An 18,045-nucleotide genomic window follows, 5' to 3' on the forward strand; every position below is an offset into this window, starting at 1 on the left:
TGTAGAGGCCAAATACTACCCGGAGCTGCGTAGTTTTAGAGCGTAGCAACACAATCAGATGCCACCTAATAAAATCGTTATCGCACATTTTCTAAAGATCTATCTGCACTATCAAACTGTATGTGACAAAAAATGTGATGTGCCCATATATGGTAGTAATATGACATCATCATGTCCATATATGGACACATCATATTTTTTTTTGTCACATAACGTTTAATAGTGCACGCAGAACGGGACGTACCGTTTCCCAAGATAGTGAAAGCTATCTAATACCGACAATAACCTCTATCAATTATAACCAGGTTCTTCCGGTATAAGTGTACATTATACAAAATAGGATATATCAATGATATCAATCAATGAGTGTGTACAATGCATCAGTACTGCGTGTATACAGTAACTAATATGTTTGCGTTGACATGACGGCAAATACAATGTTAACGCGATTATTAAAACATAGATTGTCAACATTTTTTACGACAAAGTCGCTGATAAAAATGCAATTAACACTCAAAATCCTATTTTGTTTAACTTACAAACTTGGGGCTTGGTTATAAATGATAGGATTATTGGTTGGGTTTGGTAGGGCTGTTTACTTACACTATAGGAGTGTAATGAAACTCGTGTCACACACATCTAAAACAACAGTAAATAGTTAGGGAGCCAGAAAAGGGTTACCTTTTAGCAAAATATGTTAACAATATTTGCTTCCTTATATCAATACAAATCAATTTTTTGCTGTTGGCCGAAAAAAATTGGGATGCTTGGTCAGTACAGGGGCCAAAAGGTCAAATGGTCAAAGATAAGACTGTGCGTAACTTGGTAACTAATGGGTGTATTGGAATATTTTTTGTGCCAAACTGCTCAGAAGACCCATATTTCTATTCACTCCAATGAGCAACTGTTGCTAAGTTATTAGAATGGTTAAATTAATTATTAGTTTTAATTAAAATCACATATACTGAGTAGTATGATGTTTACTGTGCAATGTCATAACAAACATGGTAAGCTTCTTAATTAGTATTAGTTATAAATTATTATAAGTTAGTGATTCCAACAAAAAAGAGGACGAGTAAATATACAATTTTTTTATAACATAATATATAGTCATACTACGGTTACTTTGATTTGTTTTTATTGTTCAACTATGGTTTAAAAATATGTAACAATATAATGTATAGCATTTGTCATTCATTTATCGGAGTTCTTTAAAATTGTTAAACAGTGATTAGTTTAGATTGTAATTATAATACTAAATATTAATAATGATCTTGGTGATGAGAGATTTAACTGTGATGTTATTCATTAGAATGGATAGAATTATGTATCTACTATCTGTCTATCTACTAGGACTTCCGATACAAAGTATTCATAGTATATACCATACTCACACAACACTGATCACGTCACTGATATTTTGATATTAAGCAAGACAATATTCGCTAGTTATTAAAAATGTAAGTGTGCTCTACGCAAAAATGTTGTAACAGCTATATAAATATAAATATATATATTGCGAGTAATTTGAGACTAACATTATAACTTTCTGACTAGTGGTTGCTGAGATATTGATATGGTCATTTTCTTGACCAATGGTCAAAAATAAAGTTTCACGGTCATTTTTGGCAAAATTTGTCCATTAAAGTGAATCTTCTGAGTATTGTGACACCAACTACGACCATATCCGCCCAACAATTTCTGAGATATAAAAAGTGTGCTCTAAGCTTAAAATGTTTGTGCCGGCTATATGTCAAAGGTCAAAATTAGGGGTTTATTGACTTTTATGATTTTTATTACATTAGGACAAATACCAACATAAACTTTGTAATGGAGTAATGTGAGGTAATTTGAGACCATAGTTATCACTTTCTTGGCCAGTGGTTGCTGAGATATTCATATGGCCAATTTCTTGACCAGTGGTCAGAAAAGAGGTTTCTGTCCACTTTTGGCAAAGTTTCCCATTAGAGTGAATATCAATATTGGTTTTCTGAGTAATTTGGCACAAAAAATATTCCAATACATTCAGTAGTTACCAAGTTACGCAAATTCTTAACTTTGACCATATTAACCTTTTGGCCCCTGTACTTTTTTTTTGGCCAACAGCAAAAAATTGATTTGTATTGATATAAAGAAAAAAAACATAGTTTGCTAGAGGGTGCAGGTAACCCTTTCTGGCTCCCCAACTAAAATGCTAAAATTAACATTGCTGTACGATTTTTTAAGTGCAGTTCTTTATTTCAGTATAAAAACCAAGCCTTTGTACATACACTTTACACAATACAGTGATGTTAATTAATTTTACTTTCAACATTTTTCCGCCCCATGTAGAAGTATATAGTTTAACCGTTAGAAACAGTTAGTTTAATTTACAATTTAATGTAATTTACAAATTAATTACGGAATTTGAGTTGGTTAATTTTATTACAATCAAGGGCTATAAATCTTCCTAACTTTAATTAATTATGGACTTTGCAACTGAGTAGAGCATATAATAATAATTATCTTTCATACATCGCAGTATTGTTTACTTTTAGAAAAGGGATACTGCTTTATCAATTGCATTTGTAGGTTAAAATATCAATATGTAATAATAGTTTGTGATACTCTTCCCTGGTTTTATTTGAAAATAACATAAACATTATTATGATTTTCTACTCAGGTAAGTCGACAAATAATACATTACTACAGCATCCTAATTTAGCAAATGCAATAAATACTTTAAATTTGATTTTAGACAGACATCTTCTAGATGTTGAACAGTTTATTAATAAGGACGACATATTCACATTTAAATCTCCATTGACTATTTACAATAAAACAATGTTGGATACAATCAAAAGTAATCTTGTTCTATCCATCCAGGAATTTCACAAAGCGCACATGTTTACCACCAAACTAAACAATGCAGATTGTGGACACAAACGACAAATTGTAGCTTTGTTGGATGTCACAATGTCATTCGAACCACGACCGGTGTCGTAATTGATGATGAAATATCGTAGACATATGCACATCTGTTAGCTGCATAATGTTAGGCTTTATTATTTAAGCCGAAACAATTATTTAGGCCCATTATTATTAATGTAAGACATTATGTACAGGACAAACACTCCAAAAAGGCCTATTCATATACTTTTCAACAATAAAAACACCTCTGTCATATTAACGCATCCTTGAACCCATAACTTTTAAATAGGCTTAATAGGTGTAATAATTTACTACAGTAAATTGAATAGTATTCAATAATAGTCCCACTATATACCACGTTACAGTGATAGCCGACGGAAACTAAACATAATATAAATGTAATTTCCATTTATGTATAATTTGAAAATTGACCAATTACACTTTATGTAATCAAATGAAGTAAAACGAATTAAATAAAAACCATAAAAGGTAATTCTAGCCTACTTTTTTCGAATTCAGTGATATTTTTATTAATTCGATTAATTTATTTGGAACCAGTTAACACGGAGATACAGTTGATTCATTCTAAAAGTCACTAAATAACCGTCTTACTATGCTACACTATACTCCGGGTTTTAGTATTCATTTTCTAGACATGAGAATAAGAATTATTTTCAGGTAGCGCTTGATCCTTTCCCTTTTTAATTCCATATTCTGATACCTCAGTGTAAACTGATTCAATTTCTGTTAATTCGGACACTTGGACACCAATGGAATGTTTACCGTCAATTACCTGCGGACTAGATATTCCATCTTTAGGCTCAAAATAAACCTCCGGCTGAGCAATGCGCTCGCCGTAAATGTCCATGGATTGTGGCAGCTGGAAATGATAAAAGCCAATAATTACGGCAGTGAATAGTGCAATGCAGAGTCCGCAGCTACCGGTTACTGCAAGTATCAATGCCGTTGACCAATTAAACGCGGTTCCAGCAGGATTACCAGTGGCATAAGGTGGATTTGACATCTCACCTGAATCGTGAATCACACGTAGAACGTGTGAAACCCTGCTGCTTCCCACTGTGTTACGACCTATACACGTTAGATTGACTTCATGTATGATTGTCGATGGAGATAAAATTAAACGTAATGTGTTTCCGTCATGCTCTTCAAAAAACTGTACAGTAGAATCTTCAGCAAAATCTACTGACCACCTGAAAGTAACAGGACTTGGCTTAGCTTGCTTTGATGTGCAAACGTAGACTAACTCTTGCTGTTGGCGTAAAATAACCTCGTATGCCCCGTTAATGCTTACAGAAGGAGCATAGTTAACGTTAATGTTACCGTAAGAGCAGTTCTGATTAAATATGGTAGGATAATTGTCTGTCGGTGAGGTTTGGGCGCACGTCAACACTGACCCATCGTCGGTCCGACGAGCTACAAATTTAGCAATGTATTTATATTTTTCCTGTGTTTTTTGGGAAGTGCCTGTTAGTAACTTGTTATCTTTGTATATTGCTAAGTTGACACGAGGATTTGTGTTTTCTTGTTCACAAACTAGTTCTACTTGGTCGCCTTCGTTGTAGTTAACTTCAAGACGTTTACATTCTGGTGACACGGTTTGAGGAACCTTCGTGACGTTTAAATTTGCCCTCTTTGATTTAAATTTTTGTACGCCGTCTTCGATGACGACGCAATAAAATCCCTTGCCATTGTCTGTCATGTGTACTGGTTTTATTTGTAACCAAATATAATTGATACCTAGATTTTCATCTTGGTTGTTTGTTATGATGTATCTGCTGCTTGGCATAATTTGAGTTGAATCATCATACCATTCAAGTGTTTGAAAACTTTGAAAAGACAGCGTGCACTCGAAAAAGGCAACTGTTCTTTCATAAACGCTTTTACTCGTTGGTGCTGTGAGAAACGTACCGGATGAAGCTGCCAGTATAAAACATTGAGAACACAGTAAACATATTTTCAAAAATGTTTTCAATTCGTTTGTGTTCTTACACCTGTTCGTCATTGTGGATGGTAGGCTACTATAATACCAAATCATGAGCGAAAATCAAACTGCATGCACACAATCCATTCATATCCTTCTGGTTACTGAACTTTACACTACACAACGTTGCTTGATTATTAACTCAGTCTAATCGATTATGACAATTCCCATGACAATTTCAAAAGTCGAAGATGCTGCCAGTTAAATAACTGAAACAAAAATGAAAATATGTGTTATTTAATAGGCCTATGACAACGAAGTATGTTAATTTACAATTTAGGCCATAATTATTCGAAATTAACGACGCGCTTTGAATAAACGCCCCACGATACCACCCCTTTTCCACAGAACGTATTTGAAAATAACTCCCCCCTCACTTAAAATTATTTCCTCGAATTAACGAACCCCCCGCCCCTCCCCCCCCCACATGCATATATACACAACATTGTATTGCAACGCATTTTTATTTGTAGTAGAATTTATTGATTGACATGATCTACAATTTACCGAGCAGTTTATAAATTTTACTGTATTTAAGTTTGTCTTCTTGATATTAATTGTGTTTTTTCATACTATATAGAAGGTATTTATTTAATTTGTTTTGTTACCATACATTATGTCATTATTTGGTAGGGTGGCCTGTTCCTGTCCGCGTCGCTTTTTTCTTCCTAGAATTTTCAACCAGGTACACATTTACAGCTGTGTGGACTGGGAGTTGTCAGGAATTGAACCCGGTTCTCTCTGCATGACAGTCAAGTGTCCGAACACTCGACTACCCAACTAATGAACACCAAAGCAACCCAAATTGCAGTATTTAAATAACACATTTTTATTTTGTACAACATTCCACCAATGATTCCGAATCTTTGTGCATTTTATGAGTTCGTAACTGGCGATAACGTACTTTTTACTAGGTAGTAAGTTATTTTTTAATATAAACTTCAATAAGAATGGCGCAAAACCTTATTTTGTCGCAATAGACCCCTTTTCTGCACGACAATTCGAAGACCGATATCGACCGATCGTTTTATTTTGTAATATTTTAGTTTCAGTAAGTGAAGTATGTGAATCTGTAAGCTATTATATATATTGCTTATTATCGACTTTGAAATTGCAAATATAATCATTTGGAATATTCAACCAGGGAATCTTAATAGTTGTCTTACACATAGATACAGACCTCGTTAAATTATAATCCTAAGGATATGGAGCGCATAAGTGTCATGATGGAATGTACATAAAAAATACAGATTCATATTATACAAATATATAAATATATTTGAGCGATATGGAGGGAGATATAGCATGTTGTTAATAGTTTGATATATTTTACTGTTTTAAATTATTTTTGTTCATTTTTCTTTCAGTTGTAGGCCTATTTTGTATTGTTATTTTGTGCAACCGATTTAAAGATGTAAATAAAAATAAATAAACGTATTATAATGAATTTATAAAATTAATCTTTAGCATTAGGCCTACTATAGGCCTATATATAGTTGTTTCATTGTGTTTTTAAATTAAACTTGATATGGTTACCTACAGGCAAACATTAACTTTGAAGATCTGAAATAAATACCGATACCAATCGATCAATCAATACTAATGCTTTTTAAGACACTAAACACTTTTTTTAGATACTAATCAGTGAACTTAAAAGCTACAAAATCCAGAATAAAACCCACAACGCATTACGTTAACGTACCGTATCTAGGCCTATTTACTTATACCTTATAACTTAACTTAATTTACTAACTTGAGATGTAGGCAAAACACTAGTAGGCAAAAAATAACTTTGAAGATAGCTTATTAAATGAATACCAAACATCAATTAATCACTCAATAATAATAATAAGATTTTTGTTATTTGTTAAGTGTTTAGACAACTATTCCGTGATCCTAAAAGCTACCAAAACCAGAAAAAACCTACATAACATTAATTACGTCTATTTTACTTTAAGACAAAGACATTTCCGTTTGAGATTCTAGTTAGCAGTGAGTGTGAAAACTTCAATATAATATGAATTACAAATCGCTTTACTATAAAAATCAATTGTGATTGGCCCAATCAGACGAAATTGTCCACAAGGAATTAAAAGAATACCGAAGCTTATATCGCTCAATTAGAGAGATAATTAACGTTTTATTGTGCACAACGTTGATAATGACATTATGTGGCGGATTAGGCGTCAAACAAACAAACCTAACGCCTTTGGAGATAGAATCAATGAAATGAGGATGATAATTATTTTCTCAAATCAGTCAAACGTTAACATCTATTGAAATGAATACTTATAAAATTATTATAATCAATAATATTATTCACAAAATTATAATTGTCATCAATTCAAGTAGTTCGTCAGTGAATTCTAGAAGGTGTGCATGATTGGATGATGCACGCGCACTTTGAAACTTTGATGACAATCATCATCATCATTATCATCATCATCACCATCGTCGTCGTCAATATCATCATCATCATCATTATCATCATCATCAACAACATCGTCATCATCATCATTCTCCATCAATGTATGTCAAGTATGAGCATGGACGGTGTTTTTCCAATACAATATGACATATGAAATGTGACGCACATAATTATATCAAAAAGATCATTACAATAAACTACTAATACAATGAAGATGTCATCACAAGAGACATAATAGTAAAACTTAAGAGTAAGACATGAATTGAAAACAGAATTGAATTCGTGTCATGTTAATGATTGTTTAGTGTTCTTCAAATATTTGAATATTTTCAGTTCTGAATAATTTATGGTTGTAATTTTATTAATTGTGAAAAATTGTAGTAAAAGTCACCGTAATGCACATCACGTGAGATGTCGACAGGAAATTGCTTGAATGAACATATTTTAAATTTTATAAGTAAACAGTTGTCCTGTTTCAATTGTGAAAATTGTTTTTTATAACATGACTGATTGAGCAGGCGCGGGAAACAGGAAAGCATTGGCATTTTTACTGTTTAATAAATTAAATCTGTTAAATCAATCTATCAAAAAAGTCAAATGAATATTGTATTATTAAAAACATTTAAAATTAATGTCTAATGAAAACATACATGTGGTATACTGGAATTTAGTACATTTCATAGTTTAGTTACATTTTCTGCATATTATAAATAAATTCAGTATTTTTGACCAGAGTTGATTGGTAACAGTAAAGTATTTTGTTTGGTGGCAAATATTGTTAAATCATGGAGGGAATAGCGCTATATCATGACCCACTTTCATTGCTCATTATAAAGGCAAATTTTTGAATAATGACAATGCTATGTATCAGTGGCTGGATCTTAATGGAGATACAAAAAATATTATTAAAAACCTAAATTAAAACGATAAGGAATAAAAACACTAACCCTTGAACAGTTTAAGTGAGAGTACTTATAGACCTCCATATTGCTGTTTAACGTATGTATACTTGTATTTGTTTGAACGGCAATCAAAAAATCCGTGGTAATTCCTTAAAAATGTAACACGAAAAGCAAAGGGTGTGTACAGTTAATTTAAATCCATACCATCGCGTTTTTCACAAAGCCTTATTTCCAAAAATATCTGATTGAAATGTGAATTGAAAAAAAAATGAAAATATGTATTTAAAAAAAATCCTTATGCCTGTATGCACAAAGAACCTTTAGACAGGTTATACTAGGTTAAGATCAATGATATTCAATCAAAATGTTGAAATCGTTATTAAAGAGTATAAAAGTCATCTAGTTCGTACACGTACACCACCTGCTTGCAATCAAATGTTGTTTGTTTTATATCGATATTCATAGATTAGCATAACTTCTTTGAAATAATTCTACACGCTTTATATTTTCATTTTTTTTGTAACGATGTACATTGTTAATAGGTGTTTCTACATGCCTTTCGTCAAATTCGAATCCTGTTTTCATAATGGTAATTTTGATACCCTTACCTATGACTGGAAACTTTGTCTACAAGATCGAGTTGTGCAAGACAGAACACATTAGGCCTACGTTCATTTTCTGTTAACTTTTATAATATTAATTTAATATTCACGATAAAACTATTGATTGAAATGAACACAAATTAAAATAAAATAATTTAAACTATACAAATGGCACAATTTCAAATATTTATTTTAGTGATTTTGTTTGTTTGTTTGTTTCTTTCTTTATTTCCATTCACAACAAAAAACATAAACATACATAAATATTCATTACAAAAATGAAAGAATGGAAAGGGGGAAATCTCTGAAGCACAGCTGTATAAATGAGAAAACTAGAGATAGATTGCAGATCGTTATTTGAGCAACTGGGGCAGTGAGTAAAAGGTACTGTGCATATATCGAAATGGCCGGAAGTGTAAAAATGGAGAAAATAAACAAAAATATTAGGCTTATTATATGCCCATTGAGTCGCTCATGATCGGCATAGTGCTTCCGGGCGACAAACAGGGTTCATCTTGTCTTTTTGTCCTTTTATATCCCACCTATGTTGGTCACTTTGAATGGTGATGGTCACTATTAAAGTAGAAGTTATTTGTCCTCGTATCCCCACAGGCGGGTGCCCCACCGGAGGTGCTGACCGGTCGTGGGCGACAAATGTTTTGTTTTTTTTTTTGTACATAATTGTTGTATGTATGTACATGTAGATGCATTTAAATAATAGTTACCAAACTGACTCACATTCGCTTCTTTTTTGTGTACTGTTGGGTGTTGTTGTAAAATTGTAATAATTGAAATTGTAAATTGTAATTGTGAATTGAATTGTGAATAAATGTAAGCGGGCCTAGAACCGTGCATCATGATATCAATAGTTATTCATGACATTTTTAGTTTCAATTTATATGCAAGCCTGTCTATGCAGCAACATTTTTAGGATGTTATGTGTGCATCCATTATTCATTGAATCGTTGAAGCATGACGAATATGGTTTTGAATGGAGAGGACCGCCTCTAATCTCCTTTATTATTACTGTTAACGCCTTTTTCCATAATTGTTGATATCCATTCTAATGATAAAATCCTGTTTTTGTCCTGATGTTTAATCAATCAAGAAGAAAGATATAGTTTTGTATAGATGACGATGACAATCTACACATCTGTTTAGAAAGGTGAGCACACATCCCAAGGCGAATTCACTGATATATCTAGATCACCACTGATCACACAATTTCCCTTAGTTCATTGTAATGAAGGAGAAAAGATCAATATAGAATACTTTTTTTCTATTTGGCCGTAACAATCTTAATTGTAGAATGAATGAGTCTTTATTTCACACATTTTAACTTTTTTTTTAAAATACAACAAAAATGTATTTTGTTTTAATCCCACTGTTATTTCCAATTAAGACGTATATTGAAAACATTACATTTTAATAATATTGAAAAGTTAGAACAGATATCTGCACTATGGCATAACTCGACAATACATCATACTTTACTATATACTACGATACTTTCCTTTAGGTTTAGTTTAGAATAGAAATAGTGTATAATTGTTATGCCTGCGATTAGAATAGAAACATTTAAAACTTTGGTATACTATTTATACACATCAATAGAAAAAAGATATAAATGGAAAACATTTTCTTATAAAATATGTGCATTTTGAATTATTCTTTAAGATATCACTATAGAATATTCTGAATAATAATTTGTATTTACATACATTATTTCGATTGTAGTAATCGAGTTGAGTATCCACATTAAGATAGGGGCGCCGCTAACCATCATTATTATAAGAACTTGTATCTGAAGGTTTAGTGTACACAATCAGACTCGAGTGTATTTTAAAGAACCGAGTTCTTCTTCCAGAAGATTACATATTTTGCATGAACGAACGTGGCTGTTTACAAAGGTAATGTTACCATGTACGGTAATTTACTTCCATTAGACAGAAAATTTATATATTATTTTCCTACAGTCAAACTATTGATTGAGTATCATTTCGACTTTTTTGAAGTTAGCAAATAGTGTCAGAGTGTCCCATTCATGTTTTCATTTAGGTTTTGGTACCAAACGATTATAATCGTAATCAACAATATAATAATTTCCAATTCATACAACACGTTTTGTTTCGTATTGGTATTTTCTATTTGCTTTAAACAAATAGCAGAAAAATTGCAAAGAATGCTATAATAGGTTTTACACGCATGTACGAGTAGAGAAAACACTCTCATTAGGACAACTGTTACCTACATACCTAAATACATCCTAAAATATTAAACATGTACTTTAAGCATTTGGTTTTGTTTGTCAATACATGCGACACAGTTATCATGCTATGTCAAATATAGAGCTCGTTACTTGCCACTTGTTTCTGTCAAAGGAAATTCGGTAATACATTAACATTATAATTTAAAATTAACATTTTGGATGAAACCCTAAAAGCTACAAAAAGCTATTTTTTGACAGACTTACATTGTATGTTCAGTCTTGAAAACATTATTTAGGCCTTATACTTGAAATGACCTTAATATTTGCCATGCATTTTGTCTGAGGTTTGCTTGTACTATATTTCTACTTCAATAATAATGAAGTTCGACTTATATCTGTATTTTAATAAATATTTTGTATTTATTTTTCTGTTTCGACTATGACATTTTAATTATATTCATGATGAATACAAAGAGTGTTAATTTAGAATGTTTTACTGCCGTTAATTAGCTATTTTGATATATATATATATAATTTATTAATGATTTTGTTGTTTTGCAACTTAGCTGATAGGGCCTAGTTAAACACGTGTACATGATGATTTTCTTTCTCTACACAGCTGTACAACTATGTGTATTTTATAGAGAAAGAAAATAAATATGGAATGGAAATAAATATAAAATAAATAAGTTAAATAAGAAAATTCAACAAGTTCTCGATAAAATGTAAATTACTATAAAATTGATCACATGCGATGCACTATAAGCTGAACACATACTGGTTAATACTCAAATCAGCAATGTCCAGCCAACATTTCTAAAGATTGTAGATTGGTTTGTGCAACTAATGCCGGGTTTAAAGAGGAGGTCTGTTTAATGGGAAGGGATCTCTAACTGCAGCATATTGGATCAGTTAGTGACCATAATGACAACTATTATTGCTATTATAATGATAATTTTGTTTTGAAAGAATGCATGTCAATATTTTGCCTGAAATGGATAATTGTTTATAATAGTAGTATTCATGGTCAGGATTAGGAATAATAGTACAAGCTAAGAGTTTTAGGTAATTATGGATAAAAGGTCGAAATATTTACAGGAATTACAGATTTCAACATGTCCATGAGGCATGAATAAAATCAACGACTAAAGCCCCAAAAAGTTCATACACAAGATTTTTTCTATCTTTATACATCTGTTGTTAGTGAATCCTTTGTATACATGTTCGACTTGAATGATCAAGGGAGTAATTTATTTGCATAATACATCACGATCAAATGTATAAAAGTAATAACTACCAAATGATAACTAAGAAAGCAATTATAGAAACGATTCGATACAATTTGTTGTTCCGTGCCGTTTCTATCGGTTGAGATAAAGAAGATGTGCATTACCAGACAGAAGACGCCGTTAGTAGCTGTAATTTCTTTAAGAAAGTGAGTTATGTTAAAAGTCATACCTAAGGGGAGATTTCAGTTTGTTTCTAGAAAGTGGAAAATATATCCATATACGAATATATTTTCATATTTCAATAACAAAACAGTAATGCCTTATTTCCCATGGCCCATTTTGTTTATCGAGATCAATGCCCAAGGATAGATGTTACTTGGCATGATTAGTGTTTTTTCAACATCGACATTTTGAAAGCGTCTGCTAGAAGTGTCCTTCTGGTAATTCCTTAACTGCTATAGGGGCTGTAATTAATTGTTCTAATGGATTTCAAAAATCCCATAGACGTTTGAGGCTGGCAATTTATTCTCTTTCTGTTAAGCTGACTTATGCAAAAAATTACATTATGTACATTAAGAAATACATCTTAAATGTTGTTACATAAATGAAATATACTTAGAATCTAAAGTATACATACATTGTTCCATCCAGTATGACGGACACAATCTGTGATGCAGAAGTCTGTATGAATAATACCAAACCTGAACCAACCCTATAAAGTGGTACAAAATCACTTGATTCTGTAAAAGGAATGATATGCGTAACTGGAACACTAATATTATGGGAAGATAGAGAGTTCAGTGAGTGATCGAGCGGTTAAGAGGGTTCAAGGATCACTGGTCCATAGTAGAACAAGTGGGATTCTTAGATAAACACTTTTATAAACAGAGGACCAGTGTTATTTACACGAAATGTATTTCGAACGCGTATGTGCTAGTTCACACACTTCTAGGGAATCGTCTCCGGTGTGCTGATCATCCTCACTCCAGGAGAACAGGTTCGACTGAAGAAGTCACCCGTATAAAGAATAACAATAATAATAATAATAGAATATCGAGTGTATGTAACAACAGTTTCATTAGGCCTATATTAGCAAGTTTGTTTAAACATTAGGTTTTAAAGCAATGTGTTATTTCAAAATTTTGAATTAAAATAATAACATTCTAATTTCTGTTAACAAATGAAACCAACATGAGCAGACGTTTGGGTTGAATCTTTTATAATGAAAGTTCATATTTTTCAAACCAGGCCTCCCATAATAATTTAGTTAATCTACGTGCTTACGTTACTAGAACACAATATTACTACTATTAAGCGTACTGCTTGCTTGGTGTGAATTGTTGAAAAATGCTTTTAATTTCCTACTATATTAAACTACAGTATATCATACTTCTATTCTTGGTTTATCGCTTCTGAAATTAGTAATATGATATTTGTAATTAACAATATTAGTATTTTATTGGCAATGCTGTCGGTTACAGACGTTTGTAAGAAACCTGTACTTTATTGCTAATTGGGTTTCTTTGTTGGTTAAAAAAAAACACAACCATTACTCTTTTCATTGTACGATTCCATTCTTCAACCTATTGACAGTTTATGAATACCTATCAACGTAATTAGAAAACAAGAAAAGTTATTGTTACACTACTGCGTAGACATATCTTGTTCATTTAGTTAATATAAGTGACACTAACAACATCTTTGTTCGAATTATATTACAGTTTAACTATTCTCATTTATCACTGTTCATCACAATTCCTTGTCCAATAAATTAAATACCATTGGAGAATAATTGCGTTTTCCTCTCGACAGTTAGTTTTGTTCATCAGGCATCAATAAATTATATATTAACATACTTCCATAATATGAATAATATTGATATAAACTTCTTATTCTTATTCACAAAATATAGGCAGCAGTGACAGTGACGTCATTAAATTGTTACTGTTTTTTAGCTAACATAATGCAACAAAAGCAAAACATGTGTTCATGTATTGCATAAGTCTAGGCCTAACATTTTTTTTTCGATTTGAACGATTTTTTTAAAGATGTATTGTCCCCCAAAAACATGAAAAATGAAGATTAATTAAATCAGACTTTGAATATGTTATTTTGTAGTTTTAATCAAGTTAATCACTTCCATAGAAAAAAAAACGAAAAAAAAAAATGTTTTCACTTATAAAATGACAAAATAAATGGTAAATTCAGCCAAAAATCCATTGGCTGGCAGCCAATTTGACCATTTTTTGCTTTAAATTACATTTTTCTCAGGTAAATACATTTTTTTTTCGACCCAATTTTTGGTCAAAGTGGATAGCTATTATGTTACATTAAAATGGAATATTAAAAAAAAATTGTTTTAAGAATTATTTTTTCAGGGGGACAATACATCTTTAATGTTTTCCCGGGACGTTTAAAACAAGTTGATGATTGAAAGATTCGATCTTTTTTGGCTTATTGACTCATCAATGACTATTTATTGATTGAATGGTATCACGTTTTACGATGTGATCGAGTGATCGATTACTTTATTGTTCGGTTGGTTGTTCGATTACATTATAGTTTATTTTTCGGCGGCCCAGCCCGGATTTTTTAAAATTTTATTTTATTTTCGTAAAGTTTTAACATGAATTTGGCGAAAGATGTGTCTTCTTTTCCAAATTGATGAATGTAGTATATAATTATGTAACTGAATGACAGATAGGTTGTTTAATTTATTTATTGCATTTATGGTTACTAAAGTCGAATTCGGTTTTATTACGTAGTTTTGTAATCAATAATAAACGTCATACAAAAATAAGTAAATAGTTTAGTTAACTTATGATAAATATAGTTTAGTTAACTTATGATAAATAATACTACAGTATTTCTATTTCCATAAATATTAATTGATACTAATTAGTAACCAATCAATGCTTCATGGCGCTCAGAAACAGAACAAAGAAAGAAAGAAAATAATGTTATCTTCAATATTCAGTAATTACACAGAGAAACCATATTATACTTTATTCATTCATGATTGCCTGATATTTCAGGAAGGTTGACCTTTGCTACAAATAACAAGATATAAAGATGCTATTATGAATGGAACCAGGTGGGCGAGGCGAGGAGGGGGGGGGGGGAGGTAAGTAGGCCTATAATTGTTTACGAGTTGTAGACCTAACATACGATGTAATCATGTTGAGCTCTAATTATGTATTGTAACATTCTCAAGCCTTACATGGCTATGACGTGTGTATTTTGGATTGAATGAAACTTGTAAATTTGCAATTATTTCTTTAACAGGATCAGGTGCACACTGGTGAATTCATTGCAATTCTATCAACGATTTAATAACATATTGATTATTATAACTAATATACAGGAATCTTAATTTGTTATATCTTTGAATTTGAATTTTGATTCACTACCACTCCTTGGCTGTAAAACGTGTCTCAGAGGGAAAAAACTGAATTAATAACTGTTTACATTTAGGAACACGCTACTTTATTAACTTTCAATACAAAGAAGACATAGGAAGAAAACAATTGTCTTGCTAATTTACATTCATGGCTTTGCATAATGATATATTTAATATAAATATAAACCAGGTTTTTTGTATTGATAACTGTAAATATACCTGCGTTAAAGGTATATTAAACAATATGTCTGCTACTGTATGCAATAAGAATCCTATTGTCAAATTCTGAATTTGCTTTACAGACTCTATAGGCCTATTGAAGGTTCTTATTTATCACTTAAAATATAATCCTACATTTTGAAAGATGCATTGTCCCCCAAAAACATGAAAAATGGCAATGGTTAATAAAATCTGACTTGAAACAGGTCATTTTGCAGATAATCACTTCCGTAGAAAAATAACATAATAAATGATTAAATTCAACCAAAAATCCATTGGCTGGCAGCCAACTTGACCATTTTTTTTGCTTTAAATTACCGTACAATTTTTTCAGGTAAATACATTTTTGGTCAATTTTTGGTCAAAGTGGATAACTATTATGTGACATTAAAATGGCATATTCAACAAAAAAAAATTAAAAAATATTTTTCAGGGGGACAATACATCTTTGAGACAGCGTTTAATAATGTACTCGTATTTGACTATTAAGTATGTACCTGTTTGTTTTTAAAATTCTAGATGTACAAACCAACACCAAAGTGGCAACATAGTGTTTAAATACAATAATGCGCTAATTTAGATATTAAAGATAATGATATAAGTATGGTTAGAAAACATGAACCAATACAATACGATAACATTAGATTATTATATAAACTACATTCATAGAAAACTTACCGAAATGAATGATTATTGAGCTCTAGTAAAATTCCAATCGAATATCTCAGAAATTATAAGTATTGTGTTTCCTAAAACATGTTGCCAGTCACAAACACGTGCTCGCTTCCTATTAACTACACAGTGTATGACATCCTCACACTTCGTACATTTCAACTCAATGTCTAAAATTAGTTATCGTGCTCTAGAATTAAGATCTCTCTCGGCAAGTCGCGTATAGTTGGCTATTTGTATTTACTACTTACTTGTTTTGCATGTCCTCGATTTGCCTTTAATGTATAGAAAACCGCGGAGTAAACCATATATCTGACTACTTTGGCCGCTGGTTTGATGACTCTCATGGGCGTCCTTACATACTCGCAATCAATACTCAGTAATCCCTAGTGCGGATGGCAGCCTGAAAATCCCAAATGTCATTTAGCGTACTGATGAATTTTTCCCTTATATTATTTTCAAATGTCTTGATTGATTATCTTGGTTCTCCTTAACTGAACACACGAGTCAAATTACTGACTAAAACAATACTTATACTCATTTACATAATTATCACGCCGTAAACACGTCACAATAACCGTCTGTCGAGCACTCGTCATATTCAAATGCTATTGCGTGTAGAATGCTTCAAGAAGAATATTAATTTACTAAATTATTGTAAACGTTTTCTGATTGGTCGCGCTGTCGATCAATGGTATACACTTTTAAATTCAACGGATTCACATCCTCTGGATATTCAAGATTCCACATATTTGGATTGGGCTATGGTTTTTTTCTACAAAAAGCATATAATTCATTTTTTTTAATTATTAACTGTACAACGCAGCGATTATTATTATTCATTACAAGTCAATATTTACTTATATCTTTATTGATGTGATGTGCATACTATCTATATTTTATTGCTAATAAAGTAACACCAGGTGCACAGTAACATTAATATATAAAGTACAAGAATACATTAAAAAAGTAGATAAAGGAATCAAAGATGAATGTATACAGTAGGCCTAGGATATATGTTATGGAGGAGCACTACAATGCATCTATATTATTATATTAACCGACTAGAGCAAGTCATCTGGACACAACTCGAAGTATCTTGTGTGCACACAAGGTATAGCCGAAATGTATTATTACTATTCCATCGATACTCAATGTACCAGTGGCGGTATACGCCATTCACTCTGTATTAATTTGGTAAGTACGACCACTGGAGAGTGGCGTATTACTGTATACATTATGACATATCGTACATACAGTCGTGTCAAATACAGCCCGAGGGCGTTGGCTCCCTTGCTCTCGGTGACCACGTTCTAAGTTGTGCCTTATTCTGTTTAAAAAGATTTCACAGTAGGCCTACCATACTCAGTTATAACTACACATAATATTATTTTTACATAAACAAATAATGATAACACACAGCAATGCCTATACAGCAATATTTGCCGTCTGCTATTATTCAAACATATGCA

General features: G+C 31.7%; 1 protein-coding gene across 2 annotated transcripts; it reads right to left on the reverse strand.

Annotated features, from left to right (window-relative positions):
- Nucleotides 1-1,949: 1,949 nt before the first annotated feature.
- Nucleotides 1,950-17,093, reverse strand: LOC144836040 (uncharacterized). 2 transcript variants are annotated; one of them, XM_078691212.1, is made up of 2 exons: nt 16,580-17,093; nt 1,950-5,121 (listed from the first exon to the last, which is right to left on the reverse strand). In XM_078691212.1, the coding sequence occupies exon 2, from the start codon at nt 4,964-4,966 to the stop codon at nt 3,560-3,562; it is 1,407 nt and encodes a 468-aa protein (XP_078547338.1). In that variant the 5' UTR covers nt 4,967-5,121; nt 16,580-17,093; the 3' UTR covers nt 1,950-3,559. The 2 variants fall into 2 exon arrangements, with proteins under 2 accessions (XP_078547338.1, XP_078547339.1); XM_078691213.1 differs by having other exon boundaries at nt 16,825-16,840.
- Between the last annotated feature and the right edge of the window lie 952 nt (nt 17,094-18,045).

The sequence above is a fragment of the Antedon bifida genome, chromosome 2 (genome assembly GCF_963402885.1).
Source record: "Antedon bifida chromosome 2, ecAntBifi1.1, whole genome shotgun sequence".
NCBI classification, from domain to species: Eukaryota; Metazoa; Echinodermata; class Crinoidea; order Comatulida; family Antedonidae; genus Antedon; species Antedon bifida.

Coding starts and splice junctions, on each gene's coding strand:
- LOC144836040 (XM_078691212.1), bottom strand. CDS start 4,966: ATGATTTGGTATTATAGTAGCCTACCATCCACAATGACGAACAGGTGT.